This window comes from Eucalyptus grandis, chromosome 5 (genome assembly GCF_016545825.1).
Source record: "Eucalyptus grandis isolate ANBG69807.140 chromosome 5, ASM1654582v1, whole genome shotgun sequence".
Lineage (NCBI taxonomy): Eukaryota > Viridiplantae > Streptophyta > Magnoliopsida > Myrtales > Myrtaceae > Eucalyptus > Eucalyptus grandis.
The window spans coordinates 27,413,171-27,429,878 of record NC_052616.1 but is presented as its reverse complement, the minus strand read 5'-3'; the positions used below and the strand labels follow the sequence as shown (position 1 = coordinate 27,429,878).

Here is a 16,708-nt window from a genome sequence, read left to right as displayed (position 1 = left end):
GGAAGGCCTCTCTTCCAACGAGCAGGGCCATTTCCCTTAGAGCAGGTAGTCTCACGATCCCCTCTATGTTGGCTTTTTGCATTGAATTTCCAATTATCTCAAGGTCAACTAAATTGGTTAGGTTTGAGCAGTTGGGGATTGTGGTCAGCGAATCTGATGAAAGGGCTAAAGACGTTAGGCTCTTGGGAAGCTTCGGTAGCTGTTGGATTGAATTATAGCGCCTTAAATTAAGTTGTTGGAGATTTGTAAGCTGATTGATGGTTGTCGGCAATCCTAAAGCGGCCAATGGATAAGGTTAGAATTTTCAATGAGGATAGTGCTCCAATTTCACTTGGAATTTTCCCCACCAGATGTACAGTGCTGGCATATAACTCTTCCAGATTTTCCAACATTCCTATAGTTTTCGGAAGTTCACTTACACAGCTATTATTGAGATTTAGTTTCTTCAACGTTTTGAGATTTCCAATATAATCAGGTAAGCTCCCAATTCTTGAACACGACAAATCTAAATTGACCAATGATTGGAGCCTCCCAATCGAGTCCGGTAGCTTTTTTAGATTGCTACTTAAGATGCATAAAACTCTTAACCTTTCAAAATTTTCAATAGAATGAGGCAATTCCCTGATTTTTGAACATTTGACATTTAGCTCAAGTAGTGACTCCAATTTTCCAATAGAGCCAGGAAGCTTTCGAAGTTTCGAGCATTTCAAGATTAGATGCTTCAGCTTCACTAAATTACCAATCGAGTGAGGCAACATTGAGAGTCTAAAAGATGTTAGTCTTAACTCTGTCAAAGATTCTAGACCATCGATGGACTTTGGTAGCGACTTAGTGTGATATCCAGATTTTCGGATCCTAATTTCGACTGGATAATAGGGCCGCTTTTGTTCGGTTGAAGCCAAGGATTGTGAAATTGGGATGCAAGTGAAATTTCACGTTGGTAAGGAAAAATACCAATTGGAATGATGAGGTGTTGAATAAATTAATGAGGGTCAATTTGATTTAATTCAAGAGAATTAAGGCTCAATGGAAAGAAAACCTAGCATATTCGTATACCACACATACCCCATATTTTAGCTTACCTAAATGCTTCTAGAAGGGGCAAAGTTGTCTTGGAATTGGGAGTGGAGGGCAGCTGGTGGTGCCCATGTGTGGCTGACCTAAGAGAGAGAGAGAGTGAGAGAAAAGAAAGAGAAATTAGGTTTTTCTTCCTCCCCTCTCTCCTCCGTCGACGGATCCTCCCCCATCTTCTCCTTTTTCTTCAAAACTCCATGGGAGCCGAAGACCATCGAAGACCGAGCTGTCGTCGCCGCTTCTCGCCGCCGTCGTCGCACGGCCGCAAGCCACTGGAATTGCTCGCACGCACCCAAGCTCGCCGTCGAGCTGCCGTCCGCACGCCTCCGCCCCGCTCCTCCCTCTGGTTCGAACAGAAACGAAAATAGAAACCGAAGCAGCAAGTCTCATCGCCGCTGCAGCAAGCAACCGCAGCTGAAGTTGCCGCCAAGCGCCGCCTGCGCGTCTCCGCCTTCAGCCGCGTCGTCCCTGGCTTGGTCGACGTCCAGAGCTGCTGTCCAGCCTCTGTTTCGCCTCTGCTCAGTCCCGTTCAGTCGCCTCCGGCCGCCGCCCGACCTCCTCCGGCCACCATCCGGCCTCACCGGAGTCCCCTCGCCCTTGGCCGCCTCAACTGACGCCGGAACCGCCCCTTCCAGCAGCGATCAGAGAAGACAGAAAATGGGTATGACAGTGAGGTTTTGGCCCGTTTTGGCCGCCTTCCCGAGCCCGGATGCTCGGCCCGCTTTGAGGAAAGTCGATCCTCGCGTCGAGCCCGTCGTTTTGAGTGAGTTTTACTCACTAATGCCTTCTTAGTGCGCTAATTATACTTAAAGGTTGATTAGTGTTAATTAAGTGTAATTAGGTTGTTAGATTAGAATTGATTAGTGATTATTAGTTAATTGCTTTGCATATTAGTTGTGTGATTAGTGTAATTAGATAGAGAATTACCTGTAGTATTTATTGGATGCTTCTTAGGATTTTTCCGTCCCTTATCGGGTGTTAATTAGGCGATTCGGGCCTAATTGAATGTTTAGAATTAAATATTAATTTTCGAAATTAATTATTTAATTATTTATTTCGAAATTCAACTGGGATGGCCAGTGACCGGAATTTTATGCTGATGATCATGGCGCAGTCCGTTTATTTAATTGAGTTTTATATTGCTAAATTGAATTTATTGTATTTATTTATTTAATTTTCGAAATTAATAAATTAATTAATTATTTTTCGGAAATTAAGATTTTGATGGCCGACGATTGAAATCTCGTGCTGATCGTCGTGGCGCAGTCCGTTTATTTATTTGAGCTCCACGTTGTATGAAATTGAATAAATTGTGATATTTTAGGATTTACCTAAATTGATTGGAATTGATTGAGATTGAATTGTAGATTGGTAAATGGCCAAGTATGTTATTCAGCATTTATAATGCTTTGTTGAGTTGATTTAATTATTTGATTGAGAAATCGTTGGGCATTGGTTGTCGGTATTGAAAGTAGATTGGTAATCATTTGAAAGAAAGCACGTGGGCTCGGTGAATTGGAATATCACCTGGAGAATGCACATGAGTTCGTGGTTGAATATGTCACCTTGGCGAAGAGGTCGCCGAGAGAATGCACGTGGCTCGGAGACTCGGTATGTCGTCTGGAGAATGCACGTGGCTCGGTGATGAGTATGGCATCTAAAAGGACACGTGGCTCGGTGATCCGATGCGTCGGCTTTGGTAAGCGAGTACCTTAGAGAATGCATGTGGGTCCGGTATTCGGAATGGCATCTAAAAGGACACGTGGGCGGTGATCTCGATGCGTCGCTTTGGTAAGCGAGTACCTTAGAGAATGCACGTGGGTCCAGTATTCGGAATGGCATCTAAAAGGGCACGTGGCTCGGTGATCTGATGCGTCACTTTGGTAAGCGAGTACCTTAGAGAATGCACGTGGGCCCGAGGTTCGAGGCACGTGGCTCGGAGACTTGGAATGTCGTCCTTGAAAATGCACGTGGCCTAACTTTTAGATACTCCTCCGTGGAGAATGATTGGTATGACATGTAATCGACTAGGTCGATTGATCATTGTTTTGATCTGATGTTGAGAATTGGTTGATTGATTGGGAATGACCGTGAGTGGTCTTGTTGGCGTGTAATCGACTAAGTCGATTGATCGATGATTCGATCCCGAGTGTGATTTGATGTGATTCATTGCCTTGATTTTTATGTTGTGAATTGATCGATTGAATGAAAGTGACCGTGAGTGGTCTTGTTGGCGTGTAATCGACTAGGTCGATTTGATTGATGTTTTGATCTGTTGCGATTGCTTGGGTGCCTATTTGAACTGTGCTAATATGCAGGTGGAATCTGAGGCCAAGGTAAGTCCTCTCGACTCATGTTGTGCATAGGCGGCCCTAAGGTGTATTAGTTTACTAATCGGGTGCTTGGGGGTAGAACTTGCCGAGACGTGGTCTCGGTGGTTATTGAATAACCATTTCGGGGCTGGATGAGGAGCCTAAGGAGCATGAATATGATGAGGAGATCCTTGTTGAGGAACCCGAAGAGGAGTACGTGGAGGAGGACCCCGAGTATGACATCGAGTACGACCTGGATGAGGACCAAAATCCTATCCTGTCTTGTCAGACCTTGTTTGCTTGTAAAAAGATATAGTTGTGAATTTTCAGTAAGGAAAATATATGGCATGCTTTTCTATCCCATTGCTTTATTGTCTGGATTTATAATCGCTTCCGCATGTGCATATAAATGAAAGGGTCGGCGATACATAGTCCTGGGATATCGCATTTTTAAATCGACCAAAAGTAAGGGATGTGTGCATGCCTGAGGGTCGGGGCGTGACACTTAGCTTCACACATTATTTCTAGGTAATCAAGATGTTGCAAATTGCCGATGGACTTGTCAATATTTCTTAGTTGAGAGCATCTAAGAATCAATCTCTCCAATTGTGAGATTGTGTTGAACATGGGCGTCTTACTAAGGGATGGACAATCCTCAAGTTGTAGGACTTTCAACTGTTTTGCTACCTATAAGGCAATTGAGTTTAATCTCAAAAAAGAGGAAGAGTAAATGTAATGTAAAAGTATGTCATGAGATCATACCATGATTTGACACCATCCTTCCCAAATCTTCAGTAATGTTATTCCCCAAAAGCATGACAAGTACTAAGTTCTTCAACCCAAAGTTGGTAGCTTGGAATTCAGAAGGGCAATTGCTCCAAGAGAGCAATCTTAACTCTGATAAAAGATCTTTAAAGTCTCCTTTGAAGTTTCCATGGTCCAATTGAAGGAACCTAAGATTGACCAAACTCGCAAATTCCTTACGTTTAAATTTGTACGTTGCATCAGATTCAAGCGTGCCAAGATTGAGCCCTACTATGTTCTCAGTTCCCTAGAAGATAATAGTAGCAACCAATGAGTCATGTCAATTTGACTGATGATACTAATGAATGGATAAGGAAAACATTTAGAGGTAAAAATTACCTTTTTGCTCTGCACTATATGGAAGGCATCCTTGGGTAACCACAATCTGCTACCCCTTAAATGTGTGTTGCAGCTTTCCGGGTGGACAATATCCCTTCCAAGATCTCTAAGTTGGTCGTGCATCCATAAAATATCGTTGTCCAAGATTTTTATTAGAGACATACGTGTGAGGATCTTGACTTCGATTTCGGTGGGATACCCAAAGACTGCGTCCCAATATTTGATTGCAATTGTTTTATTTTTGTCAATGAAGAAACATGCGATATCAAGATAAATTTGTTGTTGCTTAGCATCCAATGCTTCATAGCTTATCATCAACTTCTTCTTTACATCCTCACTCATCATAGTATTCAACTTATATAGGGTGTTTTCCCATGTCTTTTGGGATTTTCCGCGGAGTGTGGAACCTACAACATCGAGAGCCAATGGAAGTCCTCTGAGTGTATTGATTAGCTTATTTGCAATAACCATGTAATCATACGGAGGCTTGGCACATCCCAAGGCACGCTCACAAAAAAGTTGAAGAGCATCATGCGAATCCATCTCCAGCATATTGTAGAATGAAAATTGTCCACTATTAGAGGATGGGACATTGTCATCCTCACATTCATTTACAAGGAATTCAACATTCCTAGTTGTTATGATGATTCTACTGCCCCCACCAAACCAGTTGGGCTCGCCGGCAAGTCTCATGATTTGGTCTCGATTGTCGATGTCATCAAGAATAATAAGAACTTTATTGTCATGAAATCTTGTCTTGATCATATCAGCCCCTTCATTGATGAAGGATAGGCCTGTGCAACTCAAATGGAGAATGTCGAACAACAATTTCTTTTGTAAGTTTATTATATCATGAGTCCAAACATCTTTAAGAAAGCAGCAATGTCCCTGAAATTGAGGGGAGATTTGTCTGAAGACAGCCTCAGCCAGTGTCGTCTTTCCGATGCCACCCATACCATAAATCACAATAAACCGTACATCAAAAGCTTCTAGATCTAACCGCTTCATAATCTCATCCGTTCGACCCTTAACTCCCACCAAATGATCAGGCACATCTGTCCTTCTCGTCCATAACAAACTAGAAACCTCTTCGACTACGAGAATCTTAAGTTCATCTAAGCTGCCACATGCATAACATGCAATCATCTCACATTGAAAAACCATATATATGGAAACTCTGCAGACGTTACATGGCACTGGAAGGTTATGATCAAGTTCAAAATAATTTGCTTTAAAAGAAACTAACACAGAAAAGCGATCTTTCAAGTTGTGAGCCATTTGAAAACAAAAAAACCAAAGAGAGAGAGAGAGAGGAGAGGAGGAGGAGGGAGGAGGAGGAGGAGGAGGAGGAGGAGGAGGAGGGACTTTATTCATGGTCAAAAGCTAATGCCATCAAGGTTCTTTGGTTTAGTCAACGATGGGAAAAGGTTATTTCGTGACAAGGGTCTAATTGGGCTTCGACTAGAAGTCACTCCGGCAAATTGTGACTAACTAGTGCTGTGAGCTTGTGTTAGAATAAGGTTGTGGGCCTTTGTTCCATTTTATGGTAAAATTATGAAATCAGTATTTATTGTGTAAATATCAATTCAGTTATAAACTTTTCAATTTTAATAATATTGCCCTAAACCTTTACACATCATAAAGAAGCTCCGTTATTTTTGTGTAACTTCGTGGTGCGGCCGTAGTTAGCCAATTATTTCAAGGGAAACAGTAGCAAAGCATATAAATTCTCTAAGGCCGAAACCAAAGCCACAAGGATCGGTTTCTTCCTCCTGGCCGTAAGTTTTTGGATATCGCATGGACTGCGATAGACTAAGTCTATGCTATAATTTCCCTATGTTTCCTTAACGTAACAAAAACAGAAAGATCTAACATCAAACTCAATCTAATTTTTCAGGAAAACATTGTAGGCATAGGGTCGAGGAAAATTACACCAAAAGTCCTTCATTTCATGTATGCAATGCAATTGAAGTTAAGAAACTTAATTTTTTTTTTTCACAAGTATATGGTCTTACTATTTTATCACATCTTAGATCTTCATGGATATCTTGGTTTTTTGGCATTATAGATTAATTTATTAAGTTTCTATGCCTTAACTTTAATCGTTATAAAAACTTGATATTAAAAGTGAAAAGTCAATTTGTGCAAGAAGCCTCGCTCTCTGAGCAAAATTTCTAGCTCCCTCATTGCGTCAAATCCAACCATATGTTGCATAAGGTTGGACAGCAGCAAATCGAAGAACTATTCTTTAAAGGAACGAGAAATCGAAAATTTCAACAAAGAAAATAAAGTCAATGGATAAGCAAATAATACCCGCGATCTTTTAGATTCCTTCCTCTAATTCTGAAAAACCTCTCTTAAAGCCTTCTTCCACTTCTTTGCTAAATCTTTCCCATATTTGCTCTTGTGCTTCCGAAGGGCCTTCCGATATAACTTAGTCTTAAGCTTGACATCATCCACGTTCAAGTCGTAAAATATAGGGAGGATCACTTTCTCATCGTTACCTCTTGATAGCTCCACTATGCGTGCCAGCTCACGGAGGCACCACTTACTTGAAGCGTAGCCTTTGGAGAATATCGGGATGTAAATTCTGGAGTCATTGATTGCTTGCAAGAGACCACCTTCGATCTCTTCGCCAAATCGGAGCTCTTCGTTGTCTTTGAAAGCACGGATCCCTACACCAATCAGGCCATTGTAGAGACAATCAGCCATGGTTAAACGGGTGTCGGGACCTCTGAAATTCAGGAACACCTCGTAGCCACTTCCCAATCCGTCATCACGGCTACTGCTTGTTGAAGCTGCTGTCGCCCTCTCTTTTTCCTCCCTCTTTCTCTTCATTCTGGAAGGACGATGCAGAGATGGATCTCCGAATTGAGTCTCCCGGTGACTTGGGAAGTCTGAGTTTGATCTTTGTAACAACTTGACGAAGCAACGGAGAGAGATCTCTCACTTTCGCTGCGTTTGCCAGGAAGTTACCTGCGGCCTTCCTTTATAAGTGGAAACACCATTGAGACTGACAAAATTATTGATGAAAGTCTTCGAAGAGGAAAACGCAGAGAGAGAGAGAGAGAGAGAGAGAGAGCTCTGCTTCAGAGAGAGAGAGAGAGAGAGCTCTGCTTCACTTTTCCCCACACGTTTTCATGTCTCCTTGAATCAATGATTAGGGGAGTGGGGACGATTGATTCCACTTAAAAATATATATAATTCGCTTATGATAATACCTATTCATATTTTTTTAGAGGCAAATGGCACAAAATGATATCTACTGTGATATAAATATTTCAATTTTTTTTATCTCACCAAAAATTCATTAACTTGCTCGTCGTAACACAACCCCAAACTTTTTTGTGTCACCAAAAATCCCAAATTAATATATACGTAATAAATATACTTTGAATGGAACTGAATTTGAGAGTATACATGTCACACTGATATAAATTTGGGATATTTTATGGATGTTTATGTCACATTGGACAAGTTTAAGGTTTTATATGACACAGAAAAAATTCCGATATTTTTGTCATAATGAGCATATTTTGAGGGCTTTTTTTTGTGGTATTAGCCCTCCCTAAATCTGAGCAATGCCCTCACCAACAAAGAAGGCCTCGCCCACGACGGGCGAGGCCACGTGGCCTTGCTCGGGGCCATCATGGCCTTGTTAGCCACGAGCAAGGGCACGAAGGCTCTCATCGGCTAAAATGAAAGGAAAAAAAGAAATAAAAAAAGAAAAGAAAAAACAAATATATAATTCATAAAAATTATTTAAAATATTATTTAAGAATGGCTTCATTAGCACCGCGATATCACGTAAGACAATCAATGTTTATATCAACGATTTTCAACTAAAATTAGATGGATTGACTCAATTAACAAAATGCGAAAAGGTTTATGAAGAAATTGACACAATTGAACGGTTTGCAACCTGGATTGGCGCAATTACAATATATTTAAGATTTTTTTTTTTTTGTATTTTTCCTATATTAATGATGTAGGAATTATTAGTGTGCATAAGAGCTGACATTCTTTTTACATGGAAAAGAAAATATTGCCTCATTGTTAGGGGTGAGCATCGGTCCGGGTCAACCTGGACCGACCACCTGGACCGGCCCAACCCTACCGGTCCTGGGTCCTAAAATTCCTGGACCAGTACTGTGCGGGTCGATCCTCGGTCCTAAGAGTTTCGGGTTGGTCTAACCCGGACCAACCCTGAATATATATATAATTTTTTATATATATACAATTTTAAAATAAAAGGCATCAACAACATTAAACAGTATTTTAGTGAGGAGTTTAAGTAATTTTACATTGTTCTTTAATAACTCAGGTTTTTAATGTCTTTTACGACGTCAATAATCATAATTTATGAAAGAGAAAAATGTTTTTATGAGGAGTCCTCTCGGTGTCTAAAAAGGCACCTTATGGCATCCTAGTATTCGTTCTCTTCTGTTTTATTTGTCATCTTAGTCTTCAATTTGCCAAAATCAAAAAATCGCCACCGGACACTCACCTCGCTTGCTTTGGGTCACTCGTGCCGCTCACCGCTTGATGCTCGTTTGGCTTGTTGCTCCCCGCTCAACATTCGATGCTCATTATGTTCGATGCTCACCTCACTTGACCCTCACTGCTTACCTTCCTTAGCTGACCTCGCTCATCATCAAACCCATTGGGTCGGTACGATCCTCGGTTACCCTTTCAATGAGTACAAAAAATGAAATAAAAAATTATTGATCAGTCTTAGGTTGACCTTGAAACTGGACCGAACCCATTGGGTCAGTTTGATCATCAATTGCTTTTTTAAGGAGTACAAAAAATGAAATAAAAAATTATTGATTAGTTCCGGGTTGACCCTAGAACCTAACCGAACCCATTGGGTCGGTCCGGTCATTGGTCCCAAGTTCAATAGGGTCGGTCCTCGGTCTCAAAAATTGAGGACTAGTACTGTGCGGGTTGGTCCTAGGGTTAGGGGGTGAACCGGCCCAACTCGGACCATGCTCACCCCTACTCATTGTGACTTTAATTTCCCCTTAAATTTTTATCATATACGTTTCTCCATCAACATTTTTTCCTAGAGCTCGGGCGAGGCTAGGTCATTACTCATCAAGAAAATGTGTGCAAGTTCTCGTGCGCCTGTCTCTGTTTGCTTTATAGTGATGGTGGATTGTTAGGATGCGTTTCTTATTTTAAAATTTTGGTGCTTGCATGTCTCGTACCCTCAATTAGCTGTATATTTTTCCTACCTTGCACCCAGTAGTACACTCTGTGTTTTATGTTTGGGGATGCTGAGGTTTGCAAGAGGCCCTGATAGAGCAGTTTAAAGACCTACTCAAGTTTGACATTCTTCTTTCATGGAAAAGAAAACATTATCTCATTGTGGGTTTAATTTCCCGATTAAGTTTTTATCATATACTTTTCTCCATTAACTTCTTGCCATGGGCTTGAGTGAGGCTAGGTCGTCACTCATCAGGAATGTGTGTACCCCGGAAATAAACGTAGGCTTTTAAGGTAAGAATGCATAAAATGCGGGAAAATGGGATTAATTTCTTTGTATGTGCTCTTTGATGATGCTTGCATTGATCAAATGAAGCATGAATATATTACACACTCGAAAAGGTTGCATGTTTTTACATAGAAGACAACAAAATCCACAATTCTCACATTAAATCTGTGATGCAATTAACTTCATCCATTACATAAGCGGTACAAAAAGTCTATGCAATCGTATTGAAATATGTGGATCCTGTTATTTGAAATTCTTGATGAAGCCACGTACCAATTAATTAGGTAGCTATCCTTAAAATGGATCAAACCATTATTGGGTTGCGCAATAACTAGCTCAACCATTTCTGATTGGAAGGTGCGAATCACATTGCATATCTCTAATAAAGGGAAAGTGAAAAGAAAGGAAGAGAGAACATGCTGAAAGGCCTTTAAAGACTAGACCAATCTAAATCTTCAATGCAGATTTAACATGTTAGCAGAACAATGAATATGAACCATAATTTATCTCTGCCTTGAAAATTGAAATATATGAGAGAGAGAGAGAGAGAGAGAGAGAGAGGCTTGGGTCCTTGTAAGCCAAAAAGAGATGGTCATTTCAGTTTTGCAACGAACAAGATTGAATGATTTGATGTTCGAAAAAGGACTCAAACTATTGATCTAACTAGGCCTACCCTCAATATGTATGGAACTTTTACTCTTTCATATCATCTTTTTCACTTTTGTAGTGTGATTAGGTACATTTGAGTTTAATCTAAATATATTACGTTCATCTTGCTTTCTAATGTAGTTGAAAGTATGTTAGTCCTCTTACAATTAAAATATATGTTAAGAGTCCCCCCTTGAACTTACGTCAAGACATCAATGATCGGATATTCAGGCCTTTTAATGGCACACAAGTTTTATACTTAGTGCTTTGGAATTTTGTTTTGCATGCCGATTTAATTATTTCATTTTTCAAAGCATCCAGAATCTCCACTTGTGATTTTAGATAAAGCATTCGGTTCCTCTAGGTTCTTTCAAATATAGACCGAAGTTAACTGCAATCTCTCATAGAAATTGCCCAACATTTGGCTTGATCATAAAGGAAGCATAATGGATCCCCTTTAATCTTTTTCTTTGTTTTGTTTTTAATTGCTTTTGTTTTGCTCATTAAATTAAGAAGGATTATCTTTTGTCAGCTGGAGCCAGAATTCCATTCTGCTTTTGTTAAGCCCAACAAAGCACATCTTGTTATATTTAATCCAAATTCGCACTAAGTGGCATGACATGTTGACCCTTGATCAGACAAAAGAATAATTATATTCATGATACGTATTGTATTGAAATGATATGCACTATTAAATTATTTGCTGGTCCTTCTTGATGGATAACAAAAATTTAAAGACCCTATTGATAGACTGTCTAAATTTATTAGATAAAAATAAGATTTGATCTAACACTCTAAATTTTGTTTTGAAATAAATTTGATAATTTGAAGAATAATAATTGCGCAACGTGCGTATCATATCCTAACATGTTATTATGTCATTTTTAAGGTGGGCACTAAGTTTAAGATCTAACAATATGGTATTTTTTAGATATAAATGTAAAATGGGACCATTGCAAATTATTTTGAAAGCTTCAGTTATTAGATGATAGCATTTTTTATATTTCGATATTCTAATAATAAGCAAACATATATGTAAAATCTTTTAATGATATTGGTGATTAACTTCAGAGAAAAATTAGGCTTCTCATATGCACGCCTCAATTTTGGAAACAAGAAGTGAGACGAAAGAGGCTCACAAATCAATTTAAATCGCATTCAACTTTTTTGACAACAGATTTGTATTTAATTCAAAGTACGCAGTTCAATAATTGCCTGAATTAAGGGATTTCCATCGTGATGCTTTTCATAGTGCTTTTGCTTTTAGACAAAAATTGAATAATAATAACATTAGATAATGTAAGTGGTGTGATTCAAAGAAGAGATGATTTTCATTGGCCACTGGGCTCCACTCAAATCTGGCGTGAACAGTAACACAAAGGAAACGTAATGGATTCCCTTTAATCTCTTTGTTTGTTATGTTTTTGGGGAGGAATCTCTTCCTTCGTTTCTAAGCTAGAAAAGCAGATTCCAATTGCTTTTGTTTTGCTCAATAAATTAAGGAAGATTAGCTTTTCTCAGCTGGTACTAACATTCTGCTTTCGCTAAACCAAACAAAGCAAATCTTCTAATATTTGATCCAAATTCGCACTAATTGGCATGATCAATTGATACTGGCCTTTATTCCACTTACTAATCTTTTTCTTTTGACGTGAAAAAGTTGTGAATTGTGAATGCCGCTCTAGGTTGCCATCACTTTCGAGAGTCATGCATGACGTACCATTAATAGATTGTTTGAGAAAACACAAATTTTCCCAAATTTATTGACGGCCTTCTGCATTCCATCATCTTGGTATATTAATGATCGTAGTAATTATTGGTGTGCATAATTTTTTTTTTTTTGTTGGTCCTACTTTACTCCTATTCTAACTCTCACTCTTAGACTTTTTCACTGCCTCATTGCAGGGACGTGAGAGTCCAAACCCACAATTGAAACTAATTCGTACCCATCAGAAAATGGAGATTCGAACCTCCCACCTCCCCCTTCCATATTGAAAGGGTGGCCACTAGAGCAAACCCCAGGTGGTTATTGGTGTGCATAATAACTATACATTCTTTATGCACGGAAACAAAAATATTATCACATTGTGACTTTTAATTGCCCCACTGAATTTTGATCATATACTTTTTTTCCATTAACTTCTCCCGAAATTCCCGTTCATTTTGAGCTCATAACTTATCAAAGAGATGTGCGTGACCCTCCTACAAAGGAAGAGCTTACATCACATAACATAGAGTTCAATGTCGAAAATACTATTTGGCCCATAAAAGTCCTCATACATGTATCAGACTTTGTGGGCCTAGCACTAGGGTTGAAGTTGAGTCCGACTTAGGACTAAATCAAGCTTGACTTAATAATTACCTGATATCGAACGGTCTGGTTTCAAGTCGAGCTTAAACTGGAGCTACAACAAGTATTTCATTGAGTAAAGATCAAGCTCACTAAGACTTTGCTTGTGAGACTCACAATATCTGAAAATTATAGTATACCCAAAGCACATAAATGTAGAGGATAATATTTGAAGTTATTGAGCTTGAGCTCAAGCCCATTTTTTTTATTTGATTATATAGAGTCGACTTGGTCTTGAATATCTCGATTCTGTTTTGGTGAAGCTCGAGCAAACAATTTAATACTCCATGATTTAAGGGGAGTTTTGAGCATTGAATATCTAACAGGAGTTGAACTCGAGCTTGGCACTACTGTATTGGCTCGAATTGAAAATTTGACTTAGTAATGTACTGACATTAAATACTTAAAAGCTGCAAAAAGTTTATTTTAGTAATATATATATATATAGACACACACATACATATTGTCATGGCACGGACTTCGACTATACCTGCATTGCTCTAATATAATAGAAGTCTCCAAGATCTGACAACAAGAGACCCACCAAATTACAGCACTAAGTCACTTGATCCAAAAACACTCTTGCTGAAATGTATTCCCCAGGGGACCTCAGGCAGGCCCATGTTTTTTCCCTGAATTCAAATTTAGATTGGTTCTTACTAAACAGACATAGTCAAGGTGAAACGACACAATATAGATGGACCCAACATTAACTCAAAACTAGCGCACCGCATACAGAAAGTGAAAACTCAAGCGCAAGAGGTTCTCAATCAAAATCGTTTACATGACAAGCTTTGTGTAATGCAGTAATTCTAACTAAACCTAACCAAAATCAGTCAATAGTGGGTCATAACCATTGTGATCACAGAGTGACACATAATTCATTCACCTAATTGAAAATGGGGAGATCAAAGTTGTACTCTCATCCAGGAGTACACATTCTGCTACCATGATTCGAGTTGAAAAGATTCCTTTAAGAGTCTTTGGCAGGAGCACCAACCTGACGGATTCTCTTTAGTGAACATCCCAATTATTGCTCGTAACCTGCCAAATAAAAATTCACCTCTCAAGGGCTGTTTCATCCTCCCCCAACCCCCCAAAGAAAAAAAAAAAAAAAAAAAAAAAGAGAGAATTTCCCGGGCCACCAACCTAATTGCCATGATAAACTAAGGAACATGGTACTACAACAAGCATTGATTTTTTTCAAGTTCACATCCGTGCAAACCTACCACACTCCAGTTTATCACCGATTAACATGTCTTCCCAAATTATAGCCTCACGATGGTAACAAAATTCAAAGCAACAGTAGTTCAACCCTAATGGACCTACACAAAACTGACATAGTAAACAGCTTGAAACACAAGGACGTCCAAGTTCCAAATAATTCTGACTTACCTGCGTGATTGTTATTTGCTCCCTTAAGAATTGTAGATCAGCAACAAGAACTTCTAAACTTGCTTTAGCATTTTCTAAGTTCTTTCGTAGACGGGTTGTGGCCTGCAACATAAATTTATGCAATAAATAAGATACTTGACATCATTATTGGAGAGAGAGGGACATTGCTTAAACTCGAGTACAACCTGTTCACATGAATACTCCAACATAACATTTGCTACCAGCCATAGACATACTGAATCAGTATCTTCAATGCCAGCTCAAGAATATATGCCTCCAGAGACTTCAAAATCAGCAAGGAGTGCCTGTATACAAAATAAAGAGTCATGAAAACCAGTCAGCTTGGTGCCTATTTTTTGCGCCATATAAGTTTTGATAGTCTTAGATCTTAAGCCCCCCAATTCAGTAATCCCACCCCATGTCAGTTTCTAATCGGACCTTCAGACACCAAAGCAACTAGCTAAATATTACTGGTGATATTCAGGCGTTCAAATCTAAAACCACCCCATTATTGAAATCAGCATGGGCTCTTCAAAGCACTAACCTAGATTATTAGGAATATTGCTTCCAGAAGTGCATTTGCAAAGGAGAAACGACAATTGGATATTTCACATCATGTCAACCGTACCAAAATTAGTTCCTAGTATGGCAAGAATTAAACTAGCCTCTCCTCCATTTGCTTTGTAAAGATAGAAAGGGATAATATGATCGGCTAAGAGAGCATCGAGGAGCAAGAATATTTTTTTAAGATAATATTTTTTAGCATAACAAGATTATGAGAAAAATTTAGTTGACATCATATATAAAAGATGACTGATAGGTTGTCGAGGATTCCAGATGAAAAACAGAAACTGCAAAGGAAAAAATTGGTGGATTCTAAGACAATACAAAGAACTCCAGCGGATATAATGAGAAAAAAACTCCAGATTGAAAAAATATGATCTGGTTACGCGATATCAAGTTTACTTTGTGAAAAGCCTCAACATCAGCAGCACGAGTCTGACAGATACCCATTAAGTATCCTCAATTAAAATACATGCACCGAAAAGTGTTCAGCTTGAATTTCAAACTTAAATTCCAGTTCTGAGGCCATGATTCAATCTTACTGTAATAGAAACTAAAGCTCATTGTGCACGCATATAATGGCATCCTCAATCACAGGTCACTTTGCTATGGCAAATAAGCCAGTTTGCTTCAGCCATTATGCAGGTATACATATCAAATAAATAAGAGAGGAAACAAGAGCATAACATTGTGGTGGAATGGAGTGGTGAACTAATTGTTGCATCGAGGTGCCCCAATTTGAAATCATTGACCAATTCAAATCCTGGATTTTCGTACTGAGAGAAATACCACACCTTTGTTTATGTACTGTCAGCACGGTCATAGCCTATTTAATGGAGTAAACCTCAGTGGAAAGAAAGATGGAGGCAGCACATAGTAGTACTTGTGTTTGTCCGTGTTTGCGTGCGCGCGTGTGAGAGAGACAGAGACACAGACACAGACAGAGATGGGTCTTGGCAGAGGAACTGAGTGCCTGGCGACCCATAGTTGATGCTAAGGACTAATCGTGTGCGACAAATCTCACAGGTTCTTGTCCACTGCAGAGATATGGCTATTATAGCACATGAGCAGGAAACTTTGCTGATGGTAAAAGGTATTGGTAGAATTCACCATTTATGCAGAGACTGGTAACCAGTAGAGAATGAGATGGCCAGATTTTAAGTTCTCTTACACAATATAGCTAGTAACAAAGAGACAAGGAAGGACTCTGTCCAAAGAAGGTAGGGGGTATTAGCTGCTTAGATGAAAACCATATGGAACTATTCAGCATCACAAGTTTTCGACATGTGTGATTGCCCTGAGAGGGTTTCCAAATAGCCAACATACAAAAAGAAACCAAAAACAAGAAGAAGGGTGCGTACAAACAGATACTAGCTATGGCAAAGTCAATGAGAATCCTCAGATCACCCACCAATGTGTTGCCCTCAGACTTGATCTCCTTTGGACATGGATATGCTGGAAAAGATGCAGATAAGATGTGGTGACCATGCAATTGAATCCCAATCCAAATCTTAGCCTTTTTCTTAGTCAAGAGATAGAAATAAGAGAGCCTTTAAATCTTGCATTAAGGAAAAGGATGGCTTTTTAGACTTCACACGCGGTTAACAATTTCTAAGACCAACTTCTTACCCCAAGTTTGTTAGATTCACTCTCATGTAAATAACTCTACTAAGAGGTCTGCTCTAACAACTATTGCTTTCTGAAGAATATTCAATCAACAAGGAA

At 39.3% G+C, this 16,708-nt stretch overlaps 2 protein-coding genes and 1 long non-coding RNA gene across 3 annotated transcripts; all 3 read right to left on the bottom strand.

The window, feature by feature from the left end:
- Positions 1 to 1,460: 1,460 nt before the first annotated feature.
- Positions 1,461 to 5,675, bottom strand: LOC120293797 (TMV resistance protein N-like). The gene is made up of 3 exons (XM_039313550.1): positions 4,530 to 5,675; positions 4,149 to 4,437; positions 1,461 to 1,702 (listed from the first exon to the last, which is right to left on the bottom strand). Exons 1-3 carry the CDS (start codon positions 5,673 to 5,675, stop codon positions 1,461 to 1,463), a joined length of 1,677 nt encoding a protein of 558 aa, XP_039169484.1.
- Positions 5,676 to 6,866: 1,191 nt separating this feature from the next.
- Positions 6,867 to 7,367, bottom strand: LOC120293796 (TMV resistance protein N-like). The gene has a single exon (XM_039313549.1). The coding sequence runs from the start codon at positions 7,365 to 7,367 to the stop codon at positions 6,867 to 6,869; it is 501 nt and encodes a 166-aa protein (XP_039169483.1).
- A 6,351-nt stretch (positions 7,368 to 13,718) lies between these two features.
- LOC120293169 lies at positions 13,719 to 16,633 on the bottom strand. The gene is made up of 3 exons (XR_005550870.1): positions 14,605 to 16,633; positions 14,420 to 14,521; positions 13,719 to 14,068 (listed from the first exon to the last, which is right to left on the bottom strand). It is a non-coding gene; the product is annotated as an uncharacterized LOC120293169 (long non-coding RNA).
- Between the last annotated feature and the right edge of the window lie 75 nt (positions 16,634 to 16,708).

Excerpts from the sequence above, each read along its gene's own strand:
- LOC120293796 (XM_039313549.1), bottom strand. The coding sequence starts at position 7,367 with ATGAAGAGAAAGAGGGAGGAAAAAGAGAGGGCGACAGCAGCTTCAACA.
- LOC120293797 (XM_039313550.1), bottom strand. The coding sequence starts at position 5,675 with ATGATTGCATGTTATGCATGTGGCAGCTTAGATGAACTTAAGATTCTC. Across the intron at positions 4,438-4,529 it reads ATATAGTGCAGAGCAAAAAG|GGAACTGAGAACATAGTAGG; the intron begins GTAATTTTTACC and ends ATTATCTTCTAG. Across the intron at positions 1,703-4,148 it reads AAGGATGGTGTCAAATCATG|GGGCGGTTCCGGCGTCAGTT; the intron begins GTATGATCTCAT and ends CGCTGCTGGAAG.